Source organism: Lolium perenne, chromosome 4 (genome assembly GCF_019359855.2).
Source record: "Lolium perenne isolate Kyuss_39 chromosome 4, Kyuss_2.0, whole genome shotgun sequence".
NCBI lineage: Eukaryota > Viridiplantae > Streptophyta > Magnoliopsida > Poales > Poaceae > Lolium > Lolium perenne.
In genome coordinates, this window is record NC_067247.2 from 137,553,425 (window position 1) to 137,571,302 (window position 17,878).

Below are 17,878 nucleotides of genomic sequence, written 5' to 3' on the forward strand. Positions count from 1 at the left end.
AGATTGTCGACTCAGATCTGCCCTTCTCTGCCGGATGCGTAAGCTGCTTCCTTTCTCTGTTCAACTCAATGTCTGTTTTTCCAATTCCCTCGCAGCTCGTGCGAGCCTATATTGATATGCTTGCAATTCCTCTGGTGTGGCCGTGGTAGTCATTGGTTCTGTACCGTTCATAGCTCTCGCGGCTCTGTCCCACGCTGTTTGTGAAAGTTGGACTCTATCTCGCGGCTCTGGCCCGACGTATTTATTGCCCAGGCCTTGTCGCAGATTGGAGGGATCGACGTATGGATTTCCCAGATCGTCGAAAGCCTCAGATGTTTCCTCTTGATCTTCAATGGCATAAATCTGATGATACTTTGTACTCAGATCTATGTTGGGTTTGGTGACATCATCGTTTAGATTGATGAAGACCTTGCCCACTGTGATAGATTTGTCGATGAAGTCATAGCTGTCGACATCGCTTGAGCCATCGCTTATATATGAGTCCGCAGATGACTCAAACGACATGTCGTTGAAGATCTTGGCGAGTTTCTCTCTTGTTCTGGTGCTGATGTAGCGTGTCGCCGAAGTTTCTTCTTCTCCTGACTCGGTTGACGACGCATAGCTTGAAAAATCGGAATCGACCTTCGACGATCCCGACGAAATCGGAACCTCGACACGATACGATCCTTCCTTCTCGACGCGAAAGTGAAACCTTCCGAACGTCATCTCCATGGGCTCCGCCAGATACGCATATGCATCCAAACGGGAGGGTGGGTGAGGAACAAAATCGACAAGACCAGCAGCGATCTGTTTACCTCGATCCATTGTGTTGCTTGCAGTTGATGATGTCGAAGATCTTGAACGTGCCATCGAGATCAGATCCTTACGCCTCTAATTCCCACAGACGGCGCCAATTGACAAGGTATCAACTTGTCAATGCCTATGGATTGTAGGCTAGGGTTTAGTTAGAAGTAGAGGGCAAGTAGATCTCGAAGGTTTCAGCCGAAAAGTACTCGACGATTATGAAAATTAGGGTTTGCAGATAATGATTCGATGATCTCCTCGTCCCTCGACTCCCCCTTTATATAGGAGGTGGAGCCGAGGGATTCGTGTAGTATAAATTACAGAGTCCGGGACGGTTTCTAACTCGTCCCGCCAGATTACAGATAACACTTCCTATTACAACTCTTGACTTTCCTTGATATATCTTGGGCTCCCGAATCTTCTTATTCTTCGGGTAGTGGGCCTTCAGTAAACCCCGGGTACTATCTTCGGCAGGCCCATTTGGGATGCCTATGTCAGCTGCTGACGTAAACTGGAATCCCAAGCATCAAGCAGGCGGTGAAGCTGCGCTATCTCATGCGCAGAGAGGGGCGCGACTGGAGAGGTCGACGTACAATCAGGTGCCGACGAGGAGCTATCACCCACACGCACAGATGCCACCAAAGGGGGCGACGGAGAGCAACACGCCGATGAAGAAAGAGTCGGCAAAGCGCAGTCATAACCATGTGAAGGGGCCGCGAAAGTCGATGAAGAGCGGCAGGCCGACATAGACGAAGTCGGCGAAGCGCGGGCAGAGCCGCGTGAAGAGGCCGCAAAAGTCGATGTAGAGCGGCAGGCCGACATAGACGAAGTCGGCGAAGCGCGGGCAGAGCCGCGTGAAGAGGCCGCAAAAGTCGATGTAGAGCGGCAGGCCGACATAGATGAAGTCGGCGAAGCGTGGGCCGAGCCGCGTGAAGAGGCCGCAAAAGTCGATGTAGAGCGGCAGGCCGAGGGAGACAAAGTCGGCGAAGCACGGCCAGAGCCGCGGGAAGAGGCCGCTGATACGTCTCCGACGTATCGATAATTTCTTATGTTCCATGCCACATTATTGATGATATCTACATGTTTTATGCATACTTTATGTCATATTTATGCATTTTCTGGAACTAACCTATTAACAAGATGCGGAAGAGCCAGTTGCTGTTTTCTGCTGTTTTTGGTTTCAGAAATCCTAGTAAGGAAATATTCTCGGAATTGGACGAAATCAACGCCCAGGGGCCTATTTTCACACGAAGCTTCCAGAAGACCGAAGAGTCAACGAAGTGGGGCCACGAGCTGGCCAGGAGGTAGGGCGGCGCGGCCCAGGTCCTGGCCGCGCCGGCCTGTCTCCTGGGCCCCTCGCGACGCCCCCTGACCTACCCTTCCGCCTACAAATAGCCTTCGTCGCGAAACCCCCAGTACCGAGAGCCACGATACGGAAAACCTTCCAGAGACGCCGCCGCCAATCCCATCTCGGGGGATTCAGGAGATCGCCTCCGGCACCCTGCCGGAGAGGGGATTCATCTCCCGGAGGACTCTACGCCGCCATGGTCGCCTCCGGAGTGATGAGTGAGTAGTTCACCCCTGGACTATGGGTCCATAGCAGTAGCTAGATGGTTGTCTTCTCCTCATTGTGCTTAATTGTCGGGTCTTGTGAGCTGCCGAACATGATCAAGATCATCTATCTGTAATGCTATATGTTGTGTTTGTTGGGATCTGATGAATAGAGAATACCATGTTATGTTGATTATCAATTTATATCTATGTGTTGTTTATGATCTTGCATGCTCTCCGTTATTAGTAGAGGCTCTGGCCAAGTTTTTGCTAGTAACTCCAAGAGGGAGTATTTATGCTCGATAGTGGGTTCATGTCTCTGTGAATCTGGGGGAGTGACAGAAACCTCTAAGGTTATGGATGTACTGTTGCCACTAGGGATAAAACATTGATGCTATGTCCGAGGATGTAGTTATTGATTACATTACGCGCAATACTTAATGCAATTGTCTGTTGTTAGCAACTTAATACTGGAAGGGGTTCGGATGATAACCTGAAGGTGGACTTTTTAGGCATAGATGCATGCTGGATAGCGGTCTATGTACCTTGTCGTAATACCCAATTAAATCTCACTATACTCATCATAATATGTATGTGCATGGTCATGCACTCTCTATTTGTCAATTGCCCAACTGTAATTTGTTCACCCAACATGCTGTTTATCTTATGGGAGAGACACCTCTAGTGAACTGTGGATCCCGGTCCAATTCTCTATACTGAAATACAATCTACTGCAATACTTGTTCTAATGTTTTCTGCAAACAATCATCTTCCACACTATACATCTAATCCTTTGTTACAGCAAGCCGGTGAGATTGACAACCTCGCTGTTTCGTTGGGGCAAAGTACTTGGTTTGTGTTGTGCAGGTTCCACGTTGGCGCCGGAATCCCTGGTGTTGCGCCGCACTACATCTCGCCGCCATCAACCTTCAGCGTGCTTCTTGACTCCTACTGGTTCGATAAACCTTGGTTCTTACTGAGGGAAACTTGCCGCTGTGCGCATCACACCTTCCTCTTGGGGTTCCCAACGGACGCGTGTCGAACGAAAAGACAATACGTCAATCACGCGCATCAAGCAAATTTCTGGCGCCGTTGCCGGGGAGATCAAGACACGCTGCAAGGGGAGTCTCCACATCGCAATCTCTTTACTTTGTTTTTGTCTTGCTTTACTTTATTTACTACTTTGTTTGCTGCACTAAATCAAAATACAAAAAAATTAGTTGCTAGTTTTACTTTATTTGCTATCTTGTTTGCTATATCAAAAACACAAAAAAATTAGTTACTTGCATTTACTTTATCTAGTTTGCTTTATTTACTACTGCTAAAATGGGTACTCCTGAAAATACTAAGTTGTGTGACTTCACAACCACAAATAATAATGATTTCTTATGCACACCTATTGCTCCACCTGCTACTACAGCAGAATTCTTTGAAATTAAACCTGCTTTACTGAATCTTGTTATGCGAGAGTAATTTTCTGGTGTTAGTTCTGATGATGCTGCTGCCCATCTCAATAATTTTGTTGAACTTTGTGAAATGCAAAAGTATAAAGATGTAGATGGTGACATTATAAAATTAAAATTGTTCCCTTTCTCATTAAGAGGAAGAGCTAAAGATTGATTGCTATCTCTGCCTAAGAATAGTATTGATTCATGGACTAAATGCAAGGATGCTTTTATTGGTAGACATTATCCCCCTGCTAAAATTATATCCTTGAGGAGTAGCATAATGAATTTTAAACAATTGGATACTGAGCATGTTGCATAAGCATGGGAAAGAATGAAATCTTTGGTTAAAAATTGCCCAACCCATGGACTGACTACTTGGATGATCATCCAAACCTTTTATGCAGGACTGAAGTTTTCTTCACGGAACCTATTGGATTCAGCTGCTGGAGGTACCTTTATGTCCATCACTCTTGGTGAAGCAACAAAGCTTCTTGATAATATGATGATCAATTACTCTGAATGGCACACGGAAAGAGCTCCACAAGGTAAGAAGGTAAATTCTGTCGAAGAAACCTCTTCCTTGAGTGATAAGATTGATGCTATTATGTCTATGCTTGTGAATGGTAGGACTAATGTTGATCCTAATAATGTTCCGTTAGCTTCATTGGTTTCTCAAGAAGAACATGTTGATGTTAACTTCATTAAAAATAATAATTTCAACAACAATGCTTACCGGAACAATTCTAGTAATAACTATAGGCCATATCCTTATAATAATGGCAACGGCTATGGTAATTCTTATAGGAATTCTTACAACAATAATAGGAACACACCCCCTGGACCTGAAGCTATGCTTAAAGAATTTATTAGTACACAAACTGCTTTCAACAAATCTGTTGAAGAAAAGCTTGGGAAAATTGATATACTTGCTTCTAAAGTCGATAATCTTGCTGCTGATGTTGATCTTTTGAAATCGAAAGTTATGCCTAATGAAAATCTTAATAATAAAATTGTTACTACAGCAAATGCCATCCAAGTTAGAATTAATGAGAATATAAGATTGATGGCCGAATTGCGTGCTAGGTGGGAAAGAGAAGAAATTGAAAAAGAAGATAATATAGCTAAAGTTTGGACTATTACCACCACTAGTAATGCTAATGCTACATATGTTGCTGCACCTCCTACTATTAATAATAAAAGAATTGGTGTTAGCAATGTTTCGACTTCTAATGCAAAGCGCGAAAAACTGCCCGAAACTGCTAAAACTGCTGAGACCGCCTGTGATAAAACTGCTGAATTTTTTTCCAACATTGGGGATGATGATCCCATTGCTTTAGATTATAATGGTTTGAATTTTGATGATTGCCACATCTCTGAAGTTATAAATTTATTACAAAAACTTGCTAAGAGTCCTAATGCTAGTGCTATAAATTTGGCTTTCACGAAACATATTACAAATGCTCTCATAAAAGCTAGAGAAGAGAAACTAGAACGCGAAGCTTCTATTCCTAGAAAGCTAGAGGATGGTTGGGAGCCCATCATTAAGATGAAGGTCAATGATTTTGATTGTAATGCTTTATGTGATCTTGGCGCAAGTATTTCTGTTATGCCTAAGAAAATTTATAATATGCTTGACTTGCCACCGCTGAAAAATTGTTATTTGGATGTTAATCTTGCTGATCATTCTACAAAGAAACCTTTGGGGAAAGTTGATAATGTTCGCATTACCGTTAACAATAACCTTGTCCCCGTTGATTTTGTTGTCTTGGATATTGAATGCAATGCATCTTGTCCCATCATATTGGGAAGATCTTTTCTTCGAACTGTTGGTGCTATCATTGATATGAAGGAAGGTAATATTAAATATCAATTTCCTCTAAAGAAAGGTATGGAACACTTCCCTAGAAAGAGAATGAAGTTACCTTATGATTCTATTATTAGAACAAATTATGATGTTGACACTTCGTCTCTTGATAACACTTGATACACACTTTCTGCGCCTAGCTGAAAGGCGTTAAAGAAAAGCGCTTATGGGAGACAACCCATGTTTTTACTACAGTACTTTATTTTATATTTGTGTCTTGGAAGTTGTTTAATACTGTAGCAAACTCTCCTTATCTTAGTTTAGTGTTTTGTTGTGCCAAGTAAAGTCGTTGATAGTAAAGTTCATACTAGATTTGGATTACTGCGCAGAATCAGATTTCTTTGCTGTCACGAATCTGGGCAAAATTCTATGTAGGTAACTCAGAAAATTATGCCAATTTACGTGAGTGATTCTCAGATATGTACGCAACTTTCATTCAATTTGAGCATTTTCATTTGAGCAAGTATGGTGCCTCAATAAAATTCGTCATTACGAACTGTTCTGTTTTTGACAGATTCTGCCTTTTATTTTGCATTGCCTGTTTTGATATGTTCGATGGATATTTCGATTCCATTGACTTTCAGTAGCTTTGTGCAATGTCCAGAAGTGTTAAGAATGATTATGTAACCTCTGAAGATGTATATTTTGAATGTGCACTAACCCTTTAATGAGTTGTTTTGAGGTTGGTGTGGAGGAAGTTTTCAAGGATCAAGAGAGGGAGATGATACAACATGATCAAGGAGAGTGAAAGCTCTAAGCTTGGGGATGCCCCGGTGGTTCACCCCTGCATATATCAAGAAGACTCAAGCGTCTAATCTTGGGGATGCCCAAGGCATCCCCTTCTTCATCGACAACATTATCAGGTTCCTCCCCTGAAACTATATTTTTATTCCATCACATCTTATGTGCTTTGCTTGGCGTCGGTTTGTTTTTGTTTTTGTTTTGTTTGAATAAAATGGATCCTAGCATTCTTTGTGTGGGAGAGAGACACGCTCCGCTGTAGCATATGGACAAGTATGTCCTTAGGCTTTACTCATAGTATTCATGGCAAAAGCTTCGTCTTCGTTAAATTATTGTATGGTTGGAAACGGGAAATGTTGCATGTGGTAGTGTATAATAAAATACTTGTAGAACATTGAGCTTTGATAACTTGATTCTTTGCAAATGTTTTGAGGTATTTAGATGGTAAGGCTTGCTGGATAAATAAGTTAAAATTAGTAGTGGATTGTTGTCTTTAAGCTTGTGCCGTACTACAAACTCTATTTAAATAGTTGAAGGCGTAGTTGGACTTGATAGCTTTCCATGTCTGAGAGTTCATCGTAATAACTAAGTTGTGCTGAAGGTCGAGGGAGCTAGCGGGGTACTTGTGCCACCGTGAACGACCCTCCTTGGAGTGAATTTTAATCATGCTCTTAATGATGAACCTGTTAGATGTTTGCAATAAGCTTGTGAGTTCTTTTTGAATAATGTTAAGCTACGGTTTTTGGCACTTCCACCATCCAAATTTGCTAGCCTCTTCGGTACTGTGCATTGCCTTTTGCTCACATTGAGAATTGTGCATACTTCGCCGGTACATCCAAACCCGTGGGAGAACTTTCTCTTGTTCTCCTACACATAAGCCCATACATCTCCTCAAAACAGCCACCATACCTACCTACCACAGCATTTCCATAGCTGTTCCGAGATATATTGCCATGCAACATCCATTTTTACATTACAAGCCATGTTGTCATTTATTATTTATATATTGCTTTGTCTGATCATATACAGCTGATGTGTGGTTTACCCATGTTACGCTAGATCATTGCACATCCTGCTACACTGGCATAGGCATACAGTTTCATACATCATGTTTCATTCATTATGAGTTATTTGTACCAAAAAGTGTGTTGTCATAATTAGAATGTTGCCCCTAAAAATGAAAAGAGCCGTGGAGGCCATCAAAAAGAAAAGAAAAAGAAGAAAGAAAAAAAATGAAAAGAAAGAAAAAAAAGAAAAAAAAAAGAAAAAAGAAAAAAAAGAGAATAAAGAAAAAGGGGGCAGCATTACTATCTTTTATCCACACTTGCGCTCATGTTTTAGCACCCGCATTATTCATAGTCATCATTTGTGCTCATGCTTAGCACCTACATTCATATGAGAGAGTTTTCTTGTCTTACTAGTATAACTATGTGGGGATTTTACACTATAGAACTTGGGTTGTATATTCCAATGATGAGCCTCCTCAAAAGTGCTCTAGGTCTTCATGAGCAACCAAGTTGGATGCACCCCCACTAGTTCCATTGGAGAGCTTTCATACACATATAGCTCTATGTGCATCCGTTGCATGGCAATCACTACTCCTTGCATAGCTTCGATCATAAGGCTTTCTCTTGTCTAATGGTCATTTACAGCTTTGCAAGCCTTTCTTCCATTTGGCCTTCCAAACCCCCATTAACGTTCTTTATGCCATAACATCCTGGTGCTAATACCAAATGCTTGCGCTCACCGGTTGAGTAGACTTCGAAACAGTTGATTCATGACGTTCATGTTTATGTTTACTTGACTGAATCCTTCTTATGTTGTGAAAATTTACTTGATGCTTGGAATGAAGGATAGAACTTCTATGCTGAATACTTAATACATCTTTAATGAACTTTGTACGGTTGCATGTCTTTAAAGCAATAGTTCATGAAAACTTCTAGCTTGTCTAACTCTTGCATTATCATCTCTTATATCAATATAGACACTTGCTTTGAATGATTTGATCTCAGCTCATATGCTTTACAATAGTATGATCAAGGTTATGATGGCATGTCACTCCAGAAATTATCTTTGTTTATCGTTTACCTGCTCGGGACGAGCAGAAACTAAGCTTGGGGATGCTGATATGTCTCCGACGTATCGATAATTTCTTATGTTCCATGCCACATTATTGATGATATCTACATGTTTTATGCATACTTTATGTCATATTTATGCATTTTCTGGAACTAACCTATTAACAAGATGCCGAAGAGCCGATTCTTTGTTTCTGCTGTTTTTGGTTTCAGAAATCCTAGTAAGGAAATATTCTCGGAATTGGACGAAATCAACGCCCAGGGGCCTATTTTCACACGAAGCTTCCAGAAGACCGAAGAGTCAACGAAGTGGGGCCACGAGGTGGCCAGGAGGTAGGGCGGCGCAGCCCAGGTCCTGGCCGCGCCGGCCTGTCTCCTGGGCCCCTCGCGACGCCCCCTGACCTACCCTTCCGCCTACAAATAGCCTTCGTCGCGAAACCCCCAGTACCGAGAGCCACGATACGGAAAACCTTCTAGAGACGCTGCCGCCGCCAATCCCATCTCAGGGGATTCAGGAGATCGCCTCCGGCACCCTACCGGAGAGGGGATTCATCTCCCGGAGGACTCTACGCCGCCATGGTCGCCTCCGGAGTGATGAGTGAGTAGTTCACCCCTGGACTATGGGTCCATAGCAGTAGCTAGATGGTTGTCTTCTCCTCATTGTGCTTAATTGTCGGGTCTTGTGAGCTGCCGAACATGATCAAAATCATCTATCTGTAATGCTATATGTTGTGTTTGTTGGGATCCGATGAATAGAGAATACCATGTTATGTTGATTATCAATTTATATCTATGTGTTGTTTATGATCTTGCATGCTCTCCGTTATTAGTAGAGGCTCTGGCCAAGTTTTTGCTAGTAACTCCAAGAGGGAGTATTTATGCTCGATAGTGGGTTCATGTCTCCGTGAATCTGGGGGAGTGACAGAAACCTCTAAGGTTATGGATGTGCTGTTGCCACTAGGGATAAAACATTGATGCTATGTCCGAGGATGTAGTTATTGATTACATTACGCGCAATACTTAATGCAATTGTCTGTTGTTAGCAACTTAATACTGGAAGGGGTTCGGATGATAACCTGAAGGTGGACTTTTTAGGCATAGATGCATGCTGGATAGCGATCTATGTACCTTGTCGTAATGCCCAATTAAATCTCACTATATTCATCATAATATGTATGTGCATGGTCATGCCCTCTCTATTTGTCAATTGCCCAACTGTAATTTGTTCACCCAACATGCTGTTTATCTTATGGGAGAGACACCTCTAGTGAACTGTGGACCCCGGTCCAATTCTCTATACTGAAATACAATCTACTGCAATACTTGTTCTACTGTTTTCTGCAAACAATCATCTTCCACACTATACATCTAATCCTTTGTTACAGCAAGCCGGTGAGATTGACAACCTCGCTATTTCGTTTGGGCAAAGTACTTGGTTTGTGTTGTGCAGGTTCCACGTTGGCGCCGGAATCCCTGGTGTTGCGCCGCACTACATCTCGCCGCCATCAACCTTCAACGTGCTTCTTGACTCCTACTGGTTCGATAAACCTTGGTTCTTACTGAGGGAAACTTACCGCTGTGCGCATCACACCTTCCTCTTGGGGTTCCCAACGGACGCGTGTCGAACGAAAAGACAATACGTCAATCACGCGCATCAGCCGCGAAAGTCGGTATAGAGCGGCGAGCCGACGTAGATGGAGTCGGTGAAGCGCGGGCAGAGCCGCGTGAAGAGGCCGCAAACGGCGACGAAGAATGGCTAGCCGTCATACACGGAGGCAGCGGACAAATACCAAGTACCGAAGGAAGGCCCAAAGATAAGGCGAAACCAGCGGAAGAAGACATCGGGTAACAACAAATTTTTTTTTTTTGTTTTTGTTTTTTTATTTTTTTTTGGAACATATCGAAGTTAACTTGCAGAGTAGACAAAAAACAGGCCGGCGGCGCAGATTGGGAGCCGAGCAGGCGGAAGACGGGCAAAGAGCAGAGTGGGCCGGGCCTGGAGGAGCTGGGCGAGGACGAGGGCGTCGGGCGGCGTCCTGGCGCTCGAGATCGAGCGAGTCCTGGGCGTCCGGTCCTGACGTGCGACGGGAGGAGCCCGGGGCGAAATCGGGCGGCGAGGCTGGGCGGAATTGGCCTCCCGAGCAGTGAATCGGCCGGGCGGCGAGCAGAGGCGCCGGGGCGGCCACGCAGCAGGGCGGGCAGCAGGCGAGCACGGAGCAGGGAGGCGGGATCGGGAGCCGGAGGGTCGAGATCGGGGCCGGAGGGGCGGGATCGGCCGAGCGGGTGAGATGGCGTCGGGCGTCGAGCAGTCCCGGCGCTGCGTGGCCCTGGACCAGATCGACCGGAGCAGGCGCTGCGTGAGCCCTGGCGCTGCGTGGCCCTGGACCAGATCGAGAGGAAATGCGCTGCGTGGAGGAGCCAGAGGAGATCGAGGAAGGAGCACGAGAACGACTAGATCGAGCGGAGACGACCAGATGGAGGACGAGAAACGGACCGACGGGCGACGGACGGAGATGAACAAGCAGCGTCGGCCGGAGAACTAGAGGATCAATTTTTGCTCTGATACCATGTTAGAGTAATATGCTTGTTGTATTACCAGGGGGCCAAAGGCCACAATATATAGTACATGTACAGGTGCACATATGCAGAAAGCCCCCTAACATATGGGGAAACTACAATAGACAGATATATACATCTAACAATTACAAGCTGTCGTCGTTGGTTACTGGTAAGGGTCTGTCCATGACACGTCGTTGGCTGCAGCTTCCTTCCATCTCCTGTCGAAAATCTGCATCTCAGCATGCGATCGCCTCCTCACCGCGGACCGAAAAGCCGCGACATTGCCCTCGGTGCCACCGAGCGTAGGGACTCCCCTGTGTAGGACGTACTCGCTGTCCACGACGCCAACCTTGAGCGTCCTGTCACCCTGAGCACAGTAGCCGAGCTTGTAGTCGAGGCCCCAGGCGTGCACGAGGTCGTTCTGGACCATGCCCTGCCCGCAGCGCCACGCCGCGCGGGAGAACACTGGCACCATCATCTCCACCCACCCCGCGCACGGCGGCCCCGAGCTGATGTCGTCGCACCCTCCTCCTCCCAAGGCCGAAGCTGTGCAGAACCTCCGGTGCACGTCGCCCCCTCCTTGGACACCGGGCCTCAGCTGTGCACGCGCCGTGATGCCATGGTGGATCTCGGACCGGCGGTCGAGTGCCGTCTGAGATACCTCGAGCCCTTCTCTATTGACGATGTCGAGGTACCGGACAGGGTCGAAGGCGTCCACCTCAACGTCCTCGTCCCACAGGAAGACGTAGTCGTACTCGGCAACAATGTCCGGGTGCAGGAACCGCTTGGCGAACCACCACTTGGTCTGGCCGCGCGCCGATACGTGCACCGCGCTGCGCGACCACTCGAGGTCATCCCACTGCTCCTCCCCGGCGCCGTCGTAGTGGAAGACCATCAGCGTGAATCTGTCGGCCGGGAACTTGGAGACGAGCTTGTCCACGGCGGCCTTGTTCTTGATGCCCACCGGGATTGCTACGAGGCTCTTCGAGGACTGTTGGAATTCGCCCACATATCTATCACATCAAACTAGACAAACACACGAGAATACAAAATTTATCGCCAAGGGTGTGTATCGCACCCTCTAGTTTCCCTCTCTTTATTTCTTTTTCCGTTTTCTCGGTACAACTTCTGTTACAAGTCTTCTGCTCCGGTGCTCCTCCCCTGGAATCTTTTTGGTGCGTCAAACACAACAATGGTGAAGATTTTTCCATACATATTCGTAAGTAGAGGCACGATCGTAATTTCAGTGTAGGTCCACCGTCCGTACAATCCTATATAGGCCCGTATGGCACGTGTTGTATTGTACCTTGTTTTTGTACGTATCTACGGTCACGTGCGTGTGCCGAAATATAAAAGTCCTATAATGATTTGCTCGCGTGACCTTTTTTTTTCCTTACGCGACATACACATACTATATCAATACAGACGAGTATACATGGGCTGAATATGAGTTTCGGCGGATCCAACACACGGAAAAATAACTAACTATGGCCCTCCAACTTCATTTAGGGGGAGCACCGGAGCAGCCCTCCTGTTACAAAACTCACGCTGAACCTCGTGTATATATATACACACGAGCTGACCGATCTAAACCAAACTGATAAACCTACTCGTACTTGGACTTCCTAACTCAACCCGTACTAGGACACACTTTCCTACTACTATAGTCCAAACCGGACTAGACTCACCTAGCTAATTCATCTTGCCTAAACTAGTACGTCAAGGACACTTGCCTTCCCATGTACTAACCCGGAAACTAACCAAACATCTACTCCACGAAATACTAAGACAAGACTCTAACTAGACTAGGACAAGATTATTTTTAACAAGGACGGCCTGCCACCGTGCTGCTGCTCTGGGTCGCCGACCATGGACACCATCTCGAGGCTGGACGTACCGTGCACGATGCCCCTCGACAGAGCCTTGCCGACCGACGTCTGCTTCTTGGGCCCCTGTTCTTCCGTTCCGTGGACTGCGGGTACGTAGCAGTTTACGGGAGATCGCGCCGGATGCTGCAGAAGCGTGTTGGTTGCGCCGGCGAGGAACAATAACACGAGGAGGAATACGAGCAGCACCCGCAGCGAGAAACGTTTCCGCGACGACATGGAAGAAGTGCTCCAATGCCGGCGTATTAGTTCTGCCAGTCAGCCGATGATGGGTTCGAATTTTTGATGCTGTTGACGCTGGTCAGCACGCAGTATGTATAGCCCTGGACTTGCACGTAGAACAATCCGAAACGGGTCTGGAATCGGCATTGGAAACATGAAATCAATAGATTATACAGCCCGGCCGGACGTGCGCGCACAGCAATCCGACACCAAGGTAGAATCGGAGATACGAGTAGAAGCAGCGGAGCAAGATGAGTTTATTTCTGACCCCGCAAAAAAAAGGACGAATTTGCAACCGAATCGGAGTGAGTACTTTTTGTGTTGAGGATGCCCCACACGATTTCGCGTAAACCTAATTCTGCATATCTTTATCTACTAATAAAGGAAGGAAGATTTCTTCCACAAATTTTCATCCGTTTTTGTATTGCCTCTAATTTTGAATGGAAATTACATCCATTGCCACCGGTTAATGAAAAAACGGTTCTTACTTTCAGCTTCGTTCGTCCATAGATCGAAGCCTAGAACTATCGTCGCGTATGCCAGATACTGGGCCACGTACATGCGTTGCTGGGCTCTGCGTCAAATCGATCGTTGTGCGCTTCTATTAATGGGCCATGGGCCATGTTTGTAATTTGCTCATATGGGCAGTGAAGCCAGGCACAAGGATCAGCATTGAAAGGCTACGCTAAACACGTGAGGGCATCACTACGAATAACGCCAATTCAATAGTCCCACCTCGCTGGAATATACCGAGTCTGGCCGCTTTATATACCTCAGGTTCTTGGACATCGACAAGCTGCCTTGAAGTAGGAGCGAGAGATTTGACGCAGAGTAGTGCTCCAATTGACCCGTGAACATCTTAATGAGAGGAAGGAATAAACTTGCACATGTGCTGTGATTGCAGCTTGTCCATGGTGGTGACCGTCTCATGAGATGTGCGCGGTGGAGCGACGTGACTCGCAGCAGCGGCGGGACACACAACAACTTCCGGCGGTGCGAGTGCCAGCAACGGCCGGCGGTGTGAAGAGGCACTACGGGAGAAACTCCATGTGCCGACGGCCAGCCCATGTGCCGACGGCCAAATGTCGGGGCCGTCGGCACAGAGGCCCTCGTCGACCGGCGACGGAGCTGACCGTCGGCGTACGTTCACCGTCGGCACACAGCTGTCTACACCGACGGTCACCGTCGGCGCAACCCGGACCGTCGGCACAGAAACTTGGCGCCCGAAGGTCACCGTCGGCACAGCCACGGCCGTCGGCAGACGAGCGAGACAGCGGGCCCAGCCGTTAGGCTGTCACGGCGCCGTCTATAGTGTGCCGACGGTAGCCCACGGCGCAACGGCGGCCGTCGGCACGGGGACTGGCGGGTCCCGCCTTCGCTGTGCGACGGTCACCCACGGCACAAAAAAGGCCGTCGGCACAGCAAATTGTGCACATTTTTTTGTTTTTCCATTTTTTTGGCACCAAAGAGATAATTATTAATCCCAATCATTTTTTTTGTTTATTTATTTCTCACTGCTATTTTGGCGAACCCCTTTGCGGGAAACCTATATATATGTATAAGGGCGGTATAGAACCCCTTCGCCAGAAATCGAACCTCGGAGGGGGTGAATGGCCCACACACGATACAAAATACTTAAGACCCACACACGATACAAAATACTTAAATAACTAGACTCACACACATACCAAAGCGCTTACAGAACTAGACCCACACACGAACTGAAACAGTTAAAGAACTACACCCACACAGAGGAAGCAAACACTTAAAGAAACTACACCCACACACATGAACCAAAACACTTAAAGAACTAGACCCACACACAAACCAAAGCATTTAAAGAACACTGGGTCGACACATGACCCGCTAGACACACGGACTCGACACACACATATTAATCGTAGAAGTCGAAATCTTCATCCTCGGCGGGGTGTCCTCTGAAGCGGTGGTTGTGAGGTTCCACAACCACCGTTCATCATTCTCCCCCCATGTCGACGCCTCTCCTTTGGCGTACTCTGCTTCAACCTCGGCCTTCCTCTGCCGCTTTCCCGCCCTCCTCTCTCTCCTGTACGTCTGCTTCTCCTTCCAGAATGCGCGCGTTGCCTCGACGTCTCCGGGATGGTCTCTGCGCCACTGTGCCATGAACTGCTCGTCCGCCTCGGTGGTATCAATCCGCCGCTGGCCAGCCCTGTACCGCCGCGCTTCACCCCGTGAGCGAAGTAGTGGCTCAAGAGAGAGACTACGAGCTTCCGTCGAGACCGACCTCCGGGAAGTTCATTTCGTGGCGCGGCCGGCCAAACCTCCAAGCCGCAACGTCGTATGCGCGGGCAGCAGCCTCCTTCGTGTAGAAGGTGCCGAGCCACACACGCGTACCACCGGCGGTGATTTCAGCCGCGAAATGTCCCGCAGGCCGCAGGCGAACGCCGATGAAGCCCGTGTTGCTACGGCGACGAGGAGCCATCTCAGCGGCAGCTCAGCTCAGAGGATTTTGTGGTTCTATTGGATGAGAGAAGTGATGAAGGGAGAAATGTTGCTGGTGCTGTTAGTGGAGAAGCCATGGCTATATATAGGCCGACGAGGGGCTGAAATGGCGGGAAAACATGGCGGGAGAGAAGCAGCGGGAAAGGGTGGGCGGGAAAAAAGGGCGGGAGAGAAGCAGCGGGAAAGGGTGGGCGGTAAAAAAGGGCGGGAGAGAAGGAGCGGGAAAGGGTGGGTGGGAAAAAGGGCGGGAGAGAAGCAGCGGGAAAAGGGTGGGCGGGAAAAAAAGGGCAGGAGAGATTCTGCATGTATAGGGGGGAACTCCCTCGGAGGTGAACCGGAGAGAACCTTGGGATCATAGGGGATGGTACTTGTTTCCACATGTACCTATGACCTAACCAAGCTCAAACGCAGGCATACGCACACCGGGGAACCCCGATGGGACGCGATCAAAGGGGTAGACGGCGCGGTCAACAGAACTAGGGTTTCGTCAGAAATCGAGCATCGGACCTAGGGAATGGCCCCAAAAGTTGTGTGTGTCCACATGGCATGCACAAAAGTGATTTGAGATGGTTCTATATCCAATGCTACCCCCTCCGGGTGTGCCCGGCTTCTCGGACATGGGGTTCCTACACTTAGGCAGATTCTGCGTGTATAGGGGGGAACTCCCTCGGAGGTGAACCGGAGAGAACCTTGGGATCATAGGGGATGGTACTTGTTTCCACATGTACCTATGACCTAACCAAGCTCAAACGCAGGCATACGCCCACCGGGGGAACCCCGATGGGACGCAGTCAAAGGGGTAGACGGCGCGGTCAACAGAACTAGGGTTTCGTCAGAAATCGAGCATCGCACCTAGGGAATGGCCCCAAAAGTTGTGTGTGTCCACATGGCATGCACAAAAGTGATTTGAGATGGTTCTATATCCAATGCTACCCCCTCCGGGTGTGCCGGCTTCTCGGACATGGGGTTCCTACACTTAGGCGGGTCTGCGTGTATAGGGGGAACTCCCTCGGAGGTGAACCGGAGAGAACCTTGGGATCATAGGGGATGGTACTTGTTTCCACATGTACCTATGACCTAACCAAGCTCAAACGCAGGCATACGCCCACCGGGGAACCCCGATGGGACGCGATCAAAGGGGTAGACGGCGCGGTCAACGTAACTAGGGTTTCGTCGTAAATCGAGCATCGGACCTAGGGAATGGCCCCAAAAGTTGTGTGTGTCCACATGGCATGCACAAAAGTGATTTGAGATGGTTCTATATCCAATGCTACCCCCTCCGGGTGTGCCCGGCTTCTCGGACATGGGGTTCCTACACTTAGGCAGATTCTGCGTGTATAGGGGGGAACTCCCTCGGAGGTGAACCGGAGAGAACCTTGGGATCATAGGGGATGGTACTTGTTTCCACATGTACCTATGACCTAACCAAGCTCAAACGCAGGCATACGCCCACCGGGGGAACCCCGATGGGACGCAGTCAAAGGGGTAGACGGCGCGGTCAACAGAACTAGGGTTTCGTCAGAAATCGAGCATCGCACCTAGGGAATGGCCCCAAAAGTTGTGTGTGTCCACATGGCATGCACAAAAGTGATTTGAGATGGTTCTATATCCAATGCTACCCCTCCGGGTGTGCCCGCTTCTCGGACATGGGGTTCCTACACTTAGGCGGTCTGCGTGTATAGGGGGGAACTCCCTCGGAGGTGAACCGGAGAGAACCTTGGGATCATAGGGTATGGTACTTGTTTCCACATGTACCTATGACCTAACCAAGCTCAAACGCAGGCATACGCCCACCGGGGAACCCCGATGGGACGCGATCAAAGGGTAGACGGCGCGGTCAACGGAACTAGGGTTTCGTCAGAAATCGAGCATCGGACCTAGGGAATGGCCCCAAAAGTTGTGTGTGTCCACATGGCATGCACAAAAGTGATTTGAGATGGTTCTATATCCAATGCTACCCCCTCCGGGTGTGCCCGGCTTCTCGGACATGGGGTTCCTACACTTAGGCAGATTCTGCGTGTATAGGGGGGAACTCCCTCGGAGGTGAACCGGAGAGAACCTTGGGATCATAGGGGATGGTACTTGTTTCCACATGTACCTATGACCTAACCAAGCTCAAACGCAGGCATACGCCCACCGGGGGACCCCCGATGGGACGCAGTCAAAGGGGTAGACGGCGCGGTCAACGTAACTAGGGTTTCGTCGAAATCGAGCATCGGACCTAGGGAATGGCCGCAAAAGTTGTGTGTGTCCACATGGCATGCC

The 17,878-nt window shown here is 48.0% G+C and overlaps 1 protein-coding gene across 1 annotated transcript; it reads right to left on the bottom strand.

The window, feature by feature from the left end:
* Nucleotides 1–11,187: 11,187 nt before the first annotated feature.
* LOC127347223 (uncharacterized) lies at nt 11,188–13,129 on the bottom strand. Its single transcript, XM_051373439.2, has 2 exons — nt 12,852–13,129; nt 11,188–12,037 (listed from the first exon to the last, which is right to left on the bottom strand). The coding sequence occupies exons 1-2, from the start codon at nt 13,127–13,129 to the stop codon at nt 11,188–11,190; spliced, it is 1,128 nt and encodes a 375-aa protein (XP_051229399.2).
* Between the last annotated feature and the right edge of the window lie 4,749 nt (nt 13,130–17,878).

Coding starts and splice junctions, on each gene's coding strand:
- LOC127347223 (XM_051373439.2), bottom strand. CDS start 13,129: ATGTCGTCGCGGAAACGTTTCTCGCTGCGGGTGCTGCTCGTATTCCTC. Junction 12,038..12,851: donor CACGGTGGCAGGCCGTCCTT/GTTAAAAATAAT, acceptor TTGATGTGATAG/ATATGTGGGCGAATTCCAAC.